At 42.1% G+C, this 19,056-nt stretch overlaps 1 protein-coding gene across 4 annotated transcripts in view; it reads right to left on the bottom strand.

The window, feature by feature from the left end:
• Window positions 1–7,699: 7,699 nt before the first annotated feature.
• The window catches only part of SESTD1 (SEC14 and spectrin domain containing 1), a 110,212-nt gene continuing 98,855 nt past the window's right edge, over window positions 7,700–19,056 (bottom strand). For 3 of the 4 annotated variants that reach the window (XM_032783823.2, XM_032783822.2, XM_032783821.2), the window contains 2 exons: window positions 16,550–16,671; window positions 7,700–8,431 (listed from right to left, as the gene is read on the bottom strand). In XM_032783823.2, coding sequence (XP_032639714.1) covers window positions 8,302–8,431; window positions 16,550–16,671 — 252 coding nt within the window. In that variant the 3' untranslated portion in view covers window positions 7,700–8,301. The remainder of the gene's footprint in view (window positions 8,432–16,549; window positions 16,672–19,056) is intronic. The other variant, XM_032783820.2, reaches the window with a different exon arrangement.

Here is a 19,056-nt window from a genome sequence, read left to right as displayed (position 1 = left end):
CCATCGGGTGAAGTGAAGAAACAGATTGACAGACCCAGAAGGGTACCCAGAAGTCACCTACTACAGGACAGGCCCAACAAAGAAAGTAACAGAACACCACTAGCCATCATCTACAGCCCCCAACTAAAACCTCTGTGGCGCATTATCAAGGATCTATAACCTATCCTGAAGGATGATCCCTCCCTCTCTCAAACCTTGGGAGACAGGCCGGTCCTCGCTTACAGACAGCTCCCCAACCTGAAGCAAATACTCTCTAGCAACTACACACCACATAACAAAAACACTAACCCAGGAACCAATCCCTGCAACAAACCCTGTTGCCAACACTGTCTGCATATTTATTCAAGGGACACCATCATAGGACCTAACCACACCAGCCACACCATCAGGGGCTCGTTAACCTGCACGTCTACCAATGTGACATATGCCATCATGTACCAGCAATGCCCCTCTGCCATGTACCCTGGCCAAACCGGACAGTCGCTGCGCAAAATAAATGGACACAAATCAGACATCAGGAATTGTAACATTCAAAAACCAGTAGGAGAGCACTTCAATCTCCCTAGACAGACCTAAAAGTGGCAATTCAACACAAAAAACTTCAAAAACAGACTCCAACGTGAAACTGCAGACCTGGAATTAATTTGCAAACTGGACACCATCAAATTAGGCCTGAATAAAGACTGGGAGTGGCTGGGTCACTATAAAAAGTAATTTTCCCTCTGCTGATACTCACACCTTTTTGTCAACTGTTGGGAATGGGCAATGTCCACCTTGATTGCACTGACCTCATTAGCACTACAAAGGTAATTTTCCCTATGTTAACATTCACTCCTTGTCAACTGTTGAGAATAGGCCCCTTCCACCTGAATTGAATTGGCCTCGTTAGCACTGACCCCCCTACACACTTGGTAAGGCAATGCCCATCTTTTCATATGCTGTAATATATATCTATCTATATACTGCTTACTGTATTTTTCACTCCATGCATCTGATGAAGTGGGTTTTAGTCCACAAAAGCCTACGCCCAAATAAATTTGTTAGTTTCTAAGGTGCCACAAGAACTCGTTGTTGTTTATGCCATGAAATGGTGCCTATACATGGCAATTACCTAGCAAATTGACCATTTACATTGGATAGAAATAAAAACATGACCATATTCTTCAAGTATGTGGCTTAATATTGCCTTTAATACAGTTTCGAGCAATGCATTAATACAAATAACGGGTACAGTTGACCTGGCTGCTATATTTCTTTATATGCATTTGACTTGAAAAAACGCTATGTCCTGAGAAGCAGCGAGTGATATAAGGCAGGCTGTGAGGCCTCATGTTCAGATCACCAAAGATATGTGGAGTAGAGGTCAAATGTGTCAGAGTACATTGTACAATCCTTTACCCTACCAAGCTCTGCTCCAAGCTATCCATCGTCCAAATGGAGGCCTGTCGAGCTACACATAAAGGTTTAGAGAGAGAGCAGATGGCACCCAGTCAGTATCAGTTTACAATGTGTTGCAAGTCGCTGAAGGCTGGACTCACTGCATCACACAGTGGTATGAAGTAGCAAATCATTACACTGTTGTTTGTACATGACAAAATGGTGGATAAACATACTGAACACACTGCATGGAATGGAAAATACAGGAGCAGGTATAAATACATGAAAAGATGGGAGTTGCCTTACCAAGTCTGAGGTCAGTCTAACGAGACAATTCAATTAAATATTTATTCAGGCCTAATTTGATGGTGTCCAGTTTGCAAATTAATTCCAGGTCTGCAGTTTCACATTGGAGTCTGTTTTTGAAGGTTTTTTTGCTGAAGAATTGCCACTTTTAGGTCTGTTACTGAGTGACCAGGGAGTGGTTGGGTCATTACAAAACCTAAACCTTATTTCCCCCATACTAATTTCCCCCTACTGTTACTCATACCTTCTTGTCAACTGTTTGAAACGGACCACTCATTACCACTACAAAAGTGATTTTTCCTCCCTTGGTATCCTACTGTTAACTGAATTGTCTCGTTAGACTGATCTCACACTTAGTAAGGCAACTCCCATCTTTTCATGTATTTATACCTGCTCCTGTATTTTCCACTCCATGCATCTGATGAAGTGGGTTCTAGCCCACAAAAGCTTATGCCCAAATAAATGCGTTAGTCTCTAAGGTGCCACAAGGACTCCTCCCTGTTTTTGCAAAATGCCTCAGGAGTAGGATGGGATATTTATGAACACTGAACATTTCGCCAAGGGTCTGAAAAATCCTGTTGTAGCATTAAAAGACTCCTGCTGAGGCTGGAGCACATTGGAGCTCTGCAAACTATAATCCAGTGAGGCACAGAGATTCACAGCCATCCATGCATGCCTGGAAAGCCAACAATGATACTGTCACTTATCTAGTATCTAAGCCTTGCTAAGAAAATGAAAAGTGCATATGAAAAATTAAAGGACAAAAACTCCATATGACAATCCAGGGACTGCAAATACACTAAAAATCTGTTTTATCTGAAATGTCACTTAAAATAATGGGAACATTTTTACTTCAGGAATGAAATAGAGAAAATTAGGGTATAGCAATGGAGTACAGAATCATGGATAGAGAGGTAAACAGTCTTTTTAGATCATCTGGGCCTGTTCCCAATGGGCCTGCAATATTATTTTCTAGTGTTTTGTTCTGGGGTATATTTGAAGTGTCTCAAACAATGGGCCTTCCACAACTTCCTCTGGGAGGCTATTCCTACTGCTGAAAAGGTACTACAAAACTTCCAGCTTAGATTATTTTCTCAGATTTTCATCCTCAGCATAAAACAGCTGAGTGATATCTTTCTCTGGTCTCCACCTCACTAAAGTATTGTATACTCAGGAATTATTAATAAATGTTTATAAGATCCTTGGGACTCAGGTTACCTGAGTAATGGGGTGGATCGATATGCAAGAAAATGACGGAGTAAAGTATTTTAGTCCTAAAACATGCCGAACTCCTATTGATTTACATGCAGTTGAAGCTTAATACTTCATGTGCTCCTCAGCATCTCAGCATCTTACTGTAATGAGCGATCACAGCCAACTCTGTGCTAAATACATGACAGCTGTTTATTAGGATGTGTGTTCTAATCTAGGAGCCATTGTCAGAGCTCTTCAAGTTACATTCTCATTTACTCAGTGTACATGTATGGCCTACTGGCAGTCACGCCTGATTATAGCATGGAAGACTCTCATACAAGTCTCATGTTGATGTATGTCTGTGTTCTTGGATGTGGTAAAAAAGAAAGATTGTACTTACATAAGAAAAAACAAAGTTTTTGCATACCGTGTAAAGCAGTTGTCAAGGACACTCACTATCCCTACTGCTCATGCATTGTAACTGAAGCTTCATGGAAATCTCGTCAGCTCAACCTCAGAAAGGAAGATCATACACTGACTGTTGGAAACCAAGAATATTTACCTTTCGTCTGCTCAGAGTTCTTAAGCATAGATGTCTGATTATAAGAAGTCAGAAGGAGCTATGGTATTCAGTGTCACTCACACTTGTACAGCACCAGCAGTGTTAGGTGTTCCCACAGGTAAGAGGGAATATTAACAGTAGACTATATGTCATAAGTTGTCTACAAAACTGTTGAAGAACATCAATTTTTTTTCTTTATATAGAAAGATAGAAATATAGGAAACCTACTTACCAATTTAAAAAAAATGATTCCACAAGTCTGCATGATTTTGAAGATACCTGCACAATATGCTTTAATATATTTTCAATATGTTACACAGGTGATTTCATAGGAGCAGATGAAAAATTTTAAGAGCGAGGGACATGGTGACAGTTGGGTCATCAAAACTCCAGGCCCATCATGCACCTTGTACATCCAACATTTTGTTGATGCCTTTGCACTGGAAACAAAAACAGCACCACGTATTACCAGAAATGCTTTATTACACATGCAGTCAGGAACAACGCCTTACAGTGCCTCAGTTCAGAGTTGCAGTAAATTACCTGTGAGTACTTTTTTTCCTTATGTAGTGCCCTACTTCCCTTCCTCCCCCACAACCCCTGCCCTCCATTCCCAGCATCCAAACTTAAGACTGATTAAAATGTCTTTTGCTTTTCTATATGCAATGGAATGTCGGGGTATTTCAATGTTGTGTCCCCCTTCCTACCCTGTGAAATCAAAAGTAACATTAATAGAGAAAAAATAGATAAGATAAATGAGGAAATACCTTTTATTAGGTCAAATTCTGTGAGTGAAAAAAACAAGCTTTAAAGTTTCAGAGCTCTTCTTCAGGGCTGGAAAAGGGAACCAGAGTGTCACAGCTAAATACAAGATGGACCAGATTGATAGACAGGCATTTGGTACTATAGAGATGGGGCTACTTAAGTACCAATAGAGAAGATACAGGAAGTCAGGCAAACATATAGAATAATGGTTTGAATGATGGATCAGTTAGATTTTTAATGCCAGATTTAGGTTCCAGGATGAAGTCACGCCAGAATGTTACCCTCCGGACAGTGATGTTTTAAGAACCTATGCTAGCAATGAAACAATGAGGAGAATCAATCTGATAAGATTCACAGTACTTGTGAAGAAGTGGAACAACTGTGACATCTTAACTCTTTGCCTTTCTATTTGTGTATTTTTTGTTCCAGGATTTGCCTCTTTTACAAGGGACAAGTGTCTTCCCAGAGACATCAGAAACCAGTTAAATGATTAGAGGGATTTATTTTAACTCTGGGAGACTTGATAGTCTAAAAAAAAAAAGAGGTCACTCACTCTTGCTAGCACTGGAGTTCACATATGTTGGCTGTTGCAGCTGTTGTGTGCATGGATTGGGACCTTGTCTGCTCTCCTCTGGCTTGTTCCTTTGAATGAGCATAAGGGGATCTAACTACTTGGTTAACCTTTTCTTATTGTGGCTGAAAACCTTCCAGAAACAGACAAGCTACAACACAGATGGTTTAAACACAGTAATATCCTTCAGCATCCCCATGTATAAGATTCCATCCCCTTGGGTAGTGTTAAGGGCTATACATTTATAGAGTCCAGCAGCACAGTATCACCAGAAATAGATATAATTAATACCAAGCCAACATGACAATGTTCCCAATTAGCTAAAATCAATACAGTTTTTAAAGGAATTATATCAAATTAAACCTTTAGTTGTAACAGTAGAGCTCAAGAGCCTTGGTAGGAAGGAAGGATTTGTAGAGACAACTGGCACTTATGCAACTGGAACTGAGAAACTATAGCCATTTCTTCTTACAAAAGATGCAGGGCCAGATTCCTATCATTCTCTATTCTAGATGTTCTACGCTAGGCCATGTTTCCATTTATAGAGGGATTTCCCTCTGTGACACAGAGCTAGCATAGCACAAGAGCCATGTCAAGGACTGGACCAAAGGAAAGGGGGTGTGGTCAGAGTGCCAAGGTGCTTTGGCAATCCTTGGCTTGCAGCCTGTTGCAGCTGGGCAGAACTTAATCTTCATTCCTGTAGCCATGACATTAGTCTCCATAGCTGTAGCCAAAAGCTACATGTGTGGAAGCTACAGGGCAGGGAACAATGCTTAGTTATTATGTATGTAACTGTCACATAAACAACATTGCAGTCAGGCTGGATGCATCACAGGGTTTTTTAGACTGCTCTGTATTAGAGTATGTTATTGAGCCATCAAGCAGAACAAAAATATGCAAATAGTCTTAGTTTATAAGGAGTAAGCGTATTGTTTTGAACACTAGCATTCTCCCAGGATTTTATACTGCAGCCTCTTATTTGTCTTCAACAAATAAGACTTATAAACAACTTTTGTGAAAGTGGAGACTTTGTGCTTATTAATGGCTCGATTTAATTTCATGTTTGTGTCTTGTGTTAAATACCGTTCATTCTGTTTGTTCTTCCCAAGTAAAGTTCTCTCATCCCAAAAATTAACCAGAACATGACAACCACATTCTCATTGCTTAGAATCAAACAATTCAACCTGACTTAAAATTGGTTACTGTAATATTAAATAAACCTTTAAAATGAGCATTTATATTGCAAAGTACTGTAAACCTTATTTTAAAATAAAATTACATAAATATACTGTAAAAATAAGTTAGATGCAGTAGTGCATTATATATTAGTGCACTGTAAAAGATTCTGTATTTCTTGCCAAAGTACTCTGAGACATGATTTGCCATTTGCTGTAATGAGAAATCACTATTTATTTATTCACAATTTGAACTAGATGTAAACAGCTCACTTTGAATACAGTAATTTTAAAAGGCCCCAATTTTTAGATAATTACCTTCACTTCATGAAGTTATTTGACAAAGTTGAAAGTGACAAATAATTAGTAAACAAGTTACAATGAGGATCCATTTCTTTTAAAGACTATAAAGCGTTTTTTTAAAAAAAGCTTTTTAAAGAAATATATATTTACTATTTAGAAACCCTTCCAAATTTGAAATTTAAATTGGTTTCCTTCATGACAAGTTGCTCTTTATCATTAACTCACATTTGATATAGAGCAAAATAAAGTTTAGAGAATTACAAGGAAGAAGTGAACCATCTCCTCAAAAGCAGACAAGATAGATTTAGTCTGAAGCTTCTAGCCAGGACCATTACTAACATGAGAAATCATGGGCTTAATATAGAAGGAAGGCAGAAAGCTCACTGAGTAGGCTTTTTTTAAGTGATGATGAACTTAAACAACTATTGTGTGAATATACCTAACTTTCAAGGAACTTTTTAAGTTATGAAAGATTTATGGAACACTGCCCTTCTCCCCCCTCATCCCTGCTCCCCCTGGGAAACTAATTGTGTAGCCAATCCAAAGACTACAATGAAAAATTTATTTGGCGAAAAAAACATAAGGCAGCCTAATGCTCTCCTCTCTGCAAATGCACACTGTGAAAACAGGTACATCAAAGAAATCCAAAAAAGTACATCAGTGGTATGAGTCAAGAAAGTGGGAGAGATGACACAGGACACCTAAAAGTGCAAGCTGATTTTTTGACATGCTGTTTTTAAAAAGGATCAGATGGGAGAAAGGATACATGCTCTGGAAATGTGAGACTTTACTTTCCTGTACGTACATGAATTGTATGTATCTGGATTAGTTTTTGCAGGGTGAAAGGCTAGCCAAATTATGCATAGAGTTTATTTTTTTTAATCTGATTTCCTATTCTTAATAAATCTTGTTTTATTACAATTCCTGTGGTTTTAGACTGTTTGGGAATTTTGTATCTACCACTTCTAATGAAATGAAAATCTTCAACCGCTGACAAGTAATAGTGAAGGCATCTAGAGTCCACACTGCTCAACATCCTCAATTCAAAGGGCAGAGACCATCCTCTCCCATTACAGGTGTCAAGAGATCTTAAATGAAACAAAGAAAACACCTACCAACCATGAACAACAGAATTTATATGGACGTCCTTGTTAATGTTTTGTCCTCTGTCTTGTGCACATAACAGTTTGCTATTGTGCACTGCTGACTTTTCCTGGTTTTTAAAAAAATAAAGAAATCAGTCATTGAGGGTGAGATTATAATACCCTTCTAGCTTGCTCCAGGAGTAGTTCCACTGATGTCAGTGGAGCTACTCCTAAAGAAAGGCACTACTCAGTGAGTAAGGGTACAATAATATGACCCTTAAGAAGAATGATACAGACTTTGAGTATGTAACAAACAGAGTATTCGCATTTGGGAAGATAAATCATAACAACCAATTTGTATCAGATTTTTAAAAGATGGTTTTTATTAAGCACAATCAGCTTTTAATACATATCAATACAAATAGGAAAACATCTGCTTAATGAATCTGATATATCAAAGATTTGATGGGCAGGTTGCATATTGGCACAACAGAAATGGTCATTTTTAAAGTATTACAAATTAAAATTATAGGGTCACCACTGTCTACACAAACGGGTAGCTTACCTACAGCCTAAAAATACTACATCGCTGGGGGTAAAGACAGCTACTGTTTCATATGTGGAATTTCTACATTCTGATTAGCACCATTCAAAGCTTATGTCAGCTGTTTAACTAAGAAGCAACTGACAGGTCAGGGTAAAGCTTTACAGCAATTTTTCAGTGCAAGGTTTACAGTTCTTTTTGATAAGATACTTGGAATCTATGGTTTCATAGCATGTTAAATAATTATGGCTTGGCAGATGTACAGTATTATGATGTTGAGGAGCAATGTTTACTTTGAAAAAGATGAGGCTTTTATAATGGCTATGAAATGCATTATGTCAAACGCTGTAATATTCAGACGATATGCTGGGTTACAAACTGAAGTCTTATTATGAGCTGGTAGATAAGGGTCCATTCTATTAGCTCTCTGGGGTAGTGGCTTCTGGTTGTCTCAGCTGCTGCTTTTTCAGGCTAAGTAGCTTCATCTGCTCTCTAATGTGTTCTGCTGTAGAAGCCATGTCACTTGGGCTCCCAAAGTACTGCTCAGTACTAAAAAACAAACACCCACAAACAAACAAAGGTAAGACAGCATCAGAATTCTCATGCAAATACAAATAAACTCCTGAAAACTTCAAACAGCATAGAAATATAGGTTCTTTTCTGCTTGTAATTTTAAACGCCAACTTCAGTGGGCTTAACAGCAGACCCTAAATTGTAATTTTGCTATGACTGATCAGAAAATAAACTCAGGACAGCATGAATACGGAGACTGAGCTATCCTCTCATTCACCAAAGCAGTCCCTTCAGAACAGCTATGAAGCATGTTAGCAGGTCAATGTAAGTTTGCTTTGCCACTCCCTGTGCTATATTCGTTCTGTTCTGTAGCTGCAGGATGCCCAAACTGGCACTTCTGAGTACCAAATTCATTTTTCAAATAATGTGTGATTGTTATCGGCTTTTTTACTTTAATGTCCAAATAGTCAGCAAGGCAAATGTTTCTTTAATAAATATTACAACACAGTAACAAGGTTATTTTTACTGCAGTAACACCCAAAACGTGCTGTACACATTCATATAATATATCAACAACTTGCACAAATACATGACATATCGCCTTAGAGGTGCAAGAAAAGAAGAAAAACTGTGCATTTAATTAATTTAGATTATGCTAAAAGAATATGAAGTTTTTCTTATGTAAATACTACTTCTGTGATTGACAAAGTCATTGTCTAACTAATGAGGTTTTGCTTTCATCATATAGCAACAGATACAAGTGACCAATGACACTGCAGCACCATTACTGGTTGCCCTGGGACTGCTGTTACCTTCCCTAACCATGAAAGCTAAGCACTTGTAGGAAAAAATAGACAGTACTTACAAGCTAGGAAATAGAGGAGTGGTTAGAGTGAAATTGGTTAACGAAAGGGATGGCACACTCAATCATATAGGGACACTGTCAACTTGAAATCTAATGAACTTTAAAAAAGTGAGTTAAAAGTGATTTCGGGTAGTACACTTGCCCTTGTGGCTACCTGTCAATTCTTGTGGTTTTTCAACCATAGTCCCTTGCTCTCTTAAAAAGAAAGTTTTTTTTTTCTCCCCTCTTGCCATGGAAAAGACCTATAGAAGAAATACTTTACTGACAACTATACCAGGAAGAGTGAAGCTGACTATACAAAAAATGTCAAATGCACCAAGTAAACTGAAAAAATTGAGAAAACTATTTGTTCCTCCCATCTCTTTCAATCTCAGCAACCAGTGGTGTTGCAGGTAAGAAGAGAAGATAAAAACTGTTCAGACAAATTGTATGATTTTTAAGTTGACAAATGTCCCTTACAGTAATTTATCCAGAAAAGTGCAAAGCATAACAAAAAACCTGACCGTCCTTAAAAAGAAGTGACATTTCAGAGAAGAGACTATTAAAAAAATACTAATACCACTATAACCACGCAAAACTACACGTGAGGCATTGGAGATGGACCCAGTTTATAAGAAAAACACCATCTCCATGTAAGAAAGATATCCCTCATCCCGGAAATGGACGAAGTCTCATTAATAAGATACAAACCACACCACAATTGCTCTAACCAGAGGGTAAGATTGCTTCTCAGGAATAGAAATCAGATCAGTTCTTCAAAAAGCATGCTTGTCTATTCTATAATATATATATATGGAAGAGCACACAGCAGTTGTGCAGACCCATTCTAGGTAAGCATTGGATTTGGCCTAAGAGGTAGTATTTCTTCTAGCGAAATGGGTCTTAACACAATGAGCATTATAAGAATAACTGATACTAGCTAGGATTAAATTTAGAAAAAGTATAGATAAATATTCCCACAAATAAAACACTCAGACTGGCTTTGCCAGTATTTGTAAACATTCAGAGGAATAAGTTTCTGTTTGCAAGAATGATGGCAGGCAGCAAAAGCATCAATTCATTTATGAATAAATATTTGCATTGGAATGCTCCTTCCATCATTCTGATAGCTAAGTGTAAGGAGACAGAAGGCGTGAGCAACATTTTAAAATACAATGAGCAGCAGTGAACTGCCCCCCCTCCACCACAGGAAATGAAGGAGTAGTACCTCAGCCTGCCAGCATTTCAGAGCCTGGGATAAGCTTGGTCTTTGGGCTGGTTGCCTGGAGAGCAATATGGAGGAGGAAACGACTGCTTGGGACCTTCACTCATTTCTTAAGGTGGCCCCAAAAGTTGAAACTTTACACATAATCACAACCACCAAGGGCCCAGAGGTCTTAGGGAAAAGACTTTGTGAATAACTGAGGGGAGGTTTCCAGTACTTTATTTTGCCTGTGTTTATTTGTTTTGATTTCTGGTTACAATCACCCCTGGAGGAAAACCCTGACTGACCAGCAACTGGGTCTTGTTTAAGATAACTCGTTTTCAGTATGTGAAATGGAAATTTCAGTGACAAATTAAGACATGTTTAAAAAAGAATTTATTGGTGAATTTGAAGTGTTTGTGAAAGACAGACAGTGAGCTCACTGGGAAGAGCCAGGCCTCACATAAGCAAGAACTAATCATGCTTTTCTGTATTTCTTTCGCAGCAGCGTCCAATTGGAGCTGCACCTGAAGACAATTTGAAAACTTCTGTTAGTGCAGAATGTGGCTACCAGCTTACTCAGCAACACTTTTCAGAGGGAGGACATTTCACTCAAGCTCCAAAGCTTGTAGTTCAAAGTATGAGTGCCTCGTATGCAATCCTAGTCACTACTGATGGAGTGCATGGAAATAAATAATACAGCTGAAAGCAATGGGCAGACTATTTCTATCGCTGATTTTTTCCCATTAGCTAGCTATGGAGTGGAACCACCCCCTTCTCTACTCCTGAGAAAAAAATCCTGATAGCAGTTCATTACATTGGCATTTAAGCACAAAAGAACAGCCATCCTGGGCCATACCAGTCCATCTAGCCAGTATCCTGTCTTCTGACAATGGCTGGTGCCAGATACTTCAGAGGGAATGAACAAACCAGGGAAATTTTGAGTGATCCATCAGCTGTCATCCAGTCCCAGCTTTTGGCAGTTGGAAGTTTAGGGACACCCAGTACATGGCATTGTGTCCCTGACCATTTTGGCTAATAGCCATTGATGGACCTATCCTCCAAGAACATTCTTTTTTGAACCCAGTTATACTTATGGTGGTCACAATCATCATCCCATACCAATGACTTTCGTAGGTTGACTGTGTATTGTGTGAAGGAGTACTTTCTTTTGTTTGTTTTAAACCTCCTGCCTATTAATTTCATTAGGTGACGGCCTCGAAGGGCTACAAGTGTACCTAACCAAGATGGGGCCCGGGGAAGACCCCAAGGCCTTTCTCGTGACTTTCGAGCAGGCTGCAACTCCTGTCCAATGGCCCATTATCTTAGCCCCTTATTTAACGGGCCCAGTGCAATCTGCATATCGCAACCTCGATCTGCAAGAGGCGCTGGACTACTCTAAGGTAAAGGCAGCCATCGGGGACCAAATGGGCATCAACCATGAGACTTATCGCCAGAGACTTCACTGAGAGTGGTACGCGCCGGGGGCCCGTCCACAAGCCGTGACACAGTGAATCCAGGACCTCTGCTGGAGGTGGCTAGAACCAGAACACCGCACGAGTGTTCAAATAGCAGAGACTGTGGCCCTAGAGCAGTTACAGACCCTTCCTACCGGGGCGACGGAGTGGGTGCAGCAGCACTGCCCGAAGACCCTCGCTGAAGTGACCTCCATAATGGAGGATTACCTGGCAGCAGAGGGAGAGGGGAAGACTGGCTCCAAATTCGGAAACTCAGGTGAACAGAACCCAACCCTGGCATGGGGGGTGCGCAAGGTGGAGGGGAGGAGACCCCATTTGTATGCCCAGTCACTGGGGACTCCACCAACCTGCAGTGCAAGGGACCCAACCAGGGTGAACCTCGTGCAGAGCCAAGAGGACCCGCCGGGAAGGCAAAGCACCCCCCAGATAGCCCCACCCAGAGAAGGAAAGTGGGACCGGTGTTACGAGTGTGGATAGATAGGGCATTTCTGGAGGGAGTGCCTATATATGGACTGTAATTACAGGCAGGTTTGGGCCGCTGGTCAACATGCCCAGAAGTGGGAGCCTGGTAAGATCATTGTACCAGTGAGAGTGGACAAGACAACTACCATGGCCTTGGTGGACTCAAGATGTAGCCAGACAGATATCCAGGTAGGGCTGGTAGAGCCCACTGGGACCCCCATATGCTGCAGTGTATCAATGGGGACGTGAAGCCCTACCCCTCCAGCTAGGTGCAGTTCGAAGCTGCTCAACAAGGAGGGTGCTGTCTTTGGGGCCACCCCAACTAGTTAGCTTACCCAGTGATTCTGGGATGCAATTGGCCAGGCTTTGCTGACCTCCTGAGAGAGTGGGGTACCCGGCCTGCGAGGAAAGAGTGGGGCACAGGCCGAAAGGCTTGGATTACTAGGCCAACCAGTGTCAGACGGCCACCTGTATGGGTCCTCAGAGAATCCCGAGATAGCTGAAGGATGCCGAGCCTCTACCACGACCTCGACAAGAGAGGGCCAGAGATGGCTGGATGCCAATGCTGATTTTCTTGAAGAAAAAAAGGGGGGACACCACCCTCAGCCAGGCCTGGGAGCAGGTGACGGGCTCCCTGGGGGAGGAAGACCCACTCTGACACCGGCAGCAAAGCCCCCGCTTTGAGATCCATAAAGACCTACTCTATCAGGTGGTCCAGGAACCACAAGCGAAAGATGACCTGCGCCAACTATTGGTCCTGCAGCGGTTCCGGAGGAACTTACTCCACTTGGCTCACTCAGTACCTTAGGACGGACATCTAGGGAGGGAGAAAACGCTGCAACGGGTGGTCAGGTTCTTGTGACCAGGCATCCATCAAGAGATGCTGGATTACTGCGCCTCTTGTCCTGAGTGCCAGAAGGCCTGCCAGAAGGCCAGCCCGAAAGGGGTACTGAAAGCCCCACTTTTGCCCTTGCTGGTGATTGGAACATCCTTTGAGCATATTAGCCTAGACTTGGTGGGCCCTTGGAAAAGAGCAGCTCGGGCCACAAGTACATCCTGGTCGTCCCTGAGCATGCAACGTGGTACCCAGAGGTGGTACTGTTGGGGATCGTCATGGCCCTGGTCATCACCAATGAGTTCCTGCAGATCTTTGCCCATGTGGGTCTGCGATGAGAGATACTGACAGACCAAGGGACTAACATGACATCTAGGTTAATGGCAGTGCTATGCCATCTGTTGAATATTCATGCTCAGTCTACCACCCTCAGATGGACGGGTTGGCAGAGAGATTTAACGGCACCCTGAAAGCCATGCTGAGAAAGTTTGTGGAAGACGATCCTCGGCACTGCGATAAGCTGCTCCCAGTGCTCCTCTTCACCGTGCAAGAGGTGCCACAGGCCTCCACGGGATTTTCCCCCTTTGAACTCCTCTATGGGAGGAAAAGCCGGGGGATCCTAGATCTCCTGAAAGAAACGTGGTCAGAACAGGGGACCTGGGTCAGAGGATCTGTTGAATATATCCTTCACCTATGGGAGCAGCTCTGAGAGTTGGGAGCCTTAGCACAGGAGAACCTGGTGAAGGCCCAACGTAGTCAAAAGGCTCAGTACCATAAAGGGGTGAAGATGAGAAGTTTTGAGCCTGGGGACCACATCCTCTTGCTACTACCTTCCTCTGAATCTAAGCTGTTAGCAATATGGCAGGGCCCCTCGAGGTGACCAGGCAAATAGGGCCTGTTGACAACCAAGTTCAGAGGTCGGGGTGAAGGAAGGCCACTCAGGTCTACAATGTGAACCTCCTCAAGGCCTGGAGAGACCGGGAAGGCCTGATGATCACCCTGTACCCTCCAGAACCCAAGTTGGGGCCGTTGGATGGCAAACTGGTGGAACCAGAGACAGCAGCCATAGGCCAGGAGTTCGACCCAGTACAGCAGGAACAGGTACGGCAGCTGATATAAGCCTTCCCCACTGTCTTGTCAGCTCACCCAGGGAAGACCACGTTGACCAGTCATATCGTCATCATCCCCAGCCACAAAGTGAGGGAGAATCACCGCTTGCTTCTCAGGAAGATGTAGGAGACGGTGCAGAAAGAGCTAAAGATGATGCCGGCCCTAGAGGTGGTCAAAGAGTCAAGAAGCGAATGGCGGAGCCCAATAGTACTAGTTCCCAAGCCGGTTGGAACAGTCAGGTTCTGTATTGATTTCTGTAAGGTGAGCGTGGTCTCTCATTTTGATGCCTATCCCATGCCCCAGATGGATGAGCTACTGGAACGACTAGATAAGACAGAATTTGTCTCCACCCTAGACCTGACCAAGGGATATCGGCAGATCCCTTTGATGGCTTTTCCAACACCATTTGGCCTCTCCTAGTTTACGATGATGCCTTTTGGGTTACATGGGGCCGTGGCTACCTTCCAGCAGCTCATGAATCAAGTGCTGAGCCTCCACAGTTCATACACCACAGTATACATCGACAACATCATTGTTTACAGCGCCAACTGGGAGGAACATCTCCAGCCCCTAACCAATGTGCTACGAGCTCTGGGCAAGGCAGGCCTTACCGCAAACTCAGCCAAATGTCAGTTGGGCCAAAGAGAAGTGACCTACCTGGCGTATTCGGTGGGCTGAGGGAAACTCCACCCTTCGGTAGATAAGGTGGAAGCCTTGAGGAACTATCCCACGCCCATGACAAAAAGGCAAGTATGGCAGTTCTTAGAACTGGCCGGATACTACCAATGATTTGCACCTAACTTTGCCGTGCTAGCTGCCTCCCTGACAGACCTGACAAGAAGCTCCTAGCTATGGAAGGTTCAGTGGTCAGAAGACTGTGAAAAGGCTTTCTGCGTCCTGTGGGAACAATTGACCCGGGAGCCAATACTGATACAGCTCAACTTCACAACATCCTTTATCCTCCAGACTGACACCTCAGAGGTAGGACTGGGAGCTATGCTATCGTAAGAGGTGTGGGGCAAAGAGCACCCTGTCTTGTACCTAAGCTGCAAGCTGTTCCCCTGAGAAACCCAGTATTCCACGATAGAGCGTGAGGCCCTTGTGATAAAATGGGTGGTCAAGGCACTGAAGTACTACCTGTTAGGGAACCCCTTCTCCTTGGTGACTGATTATGCACCCCTTAGATGGATTAATAGCATGACGGATCATGTGGTGGTACCTGTCCCTCAACTCTACTTCTTCCACATGTTACACTGGCTGGGGAAGGCCCATGGGAATGCAGACTTCTTTTCCCGAGTCAAGGAAGAGAATGGGGAGGAAATGGTTACGGGTCAGCTGGCCCTGCTGGCTGTTTTAAGGGGGAATGTGCGTGACAGGGCAGAACGGCCCCGCACTGGTACCACAGGGGTTGACCCTTCCTTCCTAGCAGAGGAAGCCATGCCCTGAAGCTCTGCTTGGCATGCTCCAACTGGAGAACAGGTATAAAAGTCTGTAGAGCTGCTCAGTCTGGGCTGACCACCAGAGGGGAAGGAGACATGCTGCCAGCTACAGAGAAGGGACAGCCTGCATGCCAGATCCGGAGGCCAGCCAAACCTGGACCCACCTTGATACCTAGATGGAGGATGTCACAGGAGGGGAACAGACTGAAGGACCCCCCGAAGTGGAGAACCTGGCGTCTCTGGTAGGAAGTGACCCAGGGGGACTTTAGAGGCAAATGGCATTAGAGCCGCACTAACACTCAGTGTGTTGTGGGCGGATCTCCCCCAAGTGGGTGGCAAGGGACCACATCTCACCCCTGACACAAAGGGGCAGTGCAGTGGCAGGCCCACCACAGATATCTATTCAAGATGATTCTAAGATGTCTTTCTTGAGTAATAACAGCTAATTGGAACCCCATAATTTTTATCTGTAGTTGCAATTACTTTGCTTTATGTGCATTACTTTGCACTTTTACACTGAATTTCATCTGTCATTTTGTTGCCCAGTCACCCAGTTCATAGAGATCTCTTTGTAACACTGTAATCAGCTTTGGATACAAAATTATTCAAAACAGTTGCATCATCTGCAAATTTTGCCACCTCACTGTACACCCTGCTTTTCAGATAATTTATAAATATGAACAATTTCAACACTAAATGTTCTAATCACCTCTGCATATCATACCACTGCCAAACTGTAACAAAAGCTTATTGAGAAAGTATTACAATAACATATTTCATACCCATCAGGATAAACTACAGGCACTGTTAATCTGTCCAACAGTGATTTCCCAACTGCTTCAATTTCATCAAATTGCTCCATTTCATTAATGGCTTCTGGCTGCTCTGGAAATTCTTGCAAAATCTGTAACAAACAATATGAAAAAGTAAAACAAAAAGAGAGAGACTGGACAGTTATCAAGCTTCTGCAGACATTAACCAACATAGTTAATGCATCTTCATGTACACATTTATATAAAACCAATCAAAGTACACTCAGAAAAATCTAAAACTAATGATTAACCCACGTTGACAAGATAATCTGGGTTGCTGCACTATGTGCCAACACATTTTATACGACTGCTAAGTAGCTCCAGATACATAAACAAATAAATAAATAAAATAAAATCACAACTCACCCTCAGGTATTCCAACAACTAATTCAAACGCATGCAAAAAGAACCCCGTAGCAGCCAACTATCTAAGTAGCGATTTGAAATACAAGCACATGAATAATAAAAGAGCCACAAATTATTCCTGAGAACAGCAACCAGTTTTTCAGACACTACACTCTAGAGCAAAGGTCAACAAGTGTGAAAAAGGTTAAAACAGGGGTAGGCAACCTATGGCACGTGTGCCAAAAGCGGCACGTGAGCTGATTTTCAGTGGCACTCCCACTGCCTGGGTCCTGAACACCAGTCTGGGGGGCTCTGCATTTTAATTTAATTTTAAATGAAGCTTCTTAAACATTTTGAAAATCTTCTTTACTTTACAAACAACAATAGTTTAGTTATATATTATAGACTTATAGAGAGAGACCTTCTAAAAATGTTACAATGTATTACCGGCACACGAGACCTTAAATTACAGTGAATAAATGAAGACTCAGCACACCACTTCTGAAAGGTTGCCAACCCCTGGGTTAAAGCATAGGACCATACAAATTGCTACACTGGATCTGGACCTAGTGTCAGTACTTCACTATATTTTCATCTAAATCCAAAGTCATCCTTTTCCTCTTCTGGTAAAGTCTGAGCAAAAGTGGTGCTTGTAAAAGGTCTGCCACAGACTGGCAATGTTGAAGTGCTGATTTATCAACTGAATTGGTAAAGAGTATGGGCAGTAGCTGTGCAAGGTTCTTCACACTGTCCCACCAATGTACTGCAACATAGTTGTAGGAAGACTACCTGCCTTTATGGGCGAGAAACTAATTCTCTCTGCATATCCATTCACTTCTTTCTACTTAGGCTGCCTACAAATGTGTCAGTTAATTATTTCCAATTATGAAAGAGTTTTTGTGATATGGACAAGTCTACATTAAGAGTTGGACTGAGACAGTCACTTCATTTACCAACTCTTACCATTTATCATGAGATTTGAATAGCTTTCAGACACTACTGACCTAGATTTGCCCTGAATTGATAGATAGCCACAAGACTTGGTAGCCTATTATCAATCTCCTGAGCCTCCCAATACCCTTAAATCCAAAATTATTTCTAACTTAGAAAAAAAGATTGGCAGTCAGGAATATATGGATTAACTCTACAACAGGACTATGCTTCAATATCAATTTGAATTTATGCATTCACTGTGTCCTATATTGACTATCATATACCATGGTGATGTGTGCACTGGAGATAAATAGACCTAAGATCCTTGCCATAAATTCTTTTTCTAAAAACAGTTGGATAAAAGCAATAATTATATTCATGCATCTGCAGTATGGTACAGTACCAACAACCCATATTCCCCAAATCATCATAACCTGTATGTTCTGAAGAATTAATTTGCCTTTTCCTTAATCACAAACTAACATTTTCTGGAACTTGTGCATTTGAGCGCCCCCAACTAGTCCTCCAGTAGCTAATGCAAGGGCCGTTCTTCCTCACAATATTATGACAGGCTACACACACTCTTCTCTGTGACCGCAACTAAATACCCCAAAGGAGACAGTAGCGGGACGCTTACTTTTATGATAAAGAATTTATAATAATATATGAAAATATACCTATCTCAGAACTGGAAGGGACCCTAGAAGGTCATCGAGTCCAGCCCCCTGCCTTCACTAGCAGGATTAAGTACTGATTTTGCCCCAGATCCTTAGGTGGACCCCTCAGGGATTGAACTCACAACCCTGGGTTTAGCAGGCCAATGCTCAAACCACTGAGCACAGAGCACTCCTAACAATAACCCCCCTGCCCCTCCAAAAAATCAGCATCAGAGCCATGAAGTGAACCAAGTTGCTCTGGCTCCTAGTCCAGTGCCTTAACCACAAAGACTGTCCTTTCTCTCTTAGGTATTACTGTTGATTATACAGCCCTCTTGGGTCAATATATTAGAACTGTAAGTAATTTAAAGCTAAGTGACTATGATAATCAAATGGAAGAGACAATGATTTACATTAATGACAGTTTTATGGGATTTATTTTACATTTCAAAGAGTTGAACTATAAAATATATTTTTAATATAGAAAATGCTATTTAATTTTGTTTAAAAAAATGTAGAAAACAAAATAAGCAGAATTTGACT

Source organism: Chelonoidis abingdonii, chromosome 10, assembly GCF_003597395.2.
Source record: "Chelonoidis abingdonii isolate Lonesome George chromosome 10, CheloAbing_2.0, whole genome shotgun sequence".
NCBI lineage: Eukaryota > Metazoa > Chordata > Testudines > Testudinidae > Chelonoidis > Chelonoidis abingdonii.
This window is presented reverse-complemented; position numbering and strand designations above follow the sequence as displayed.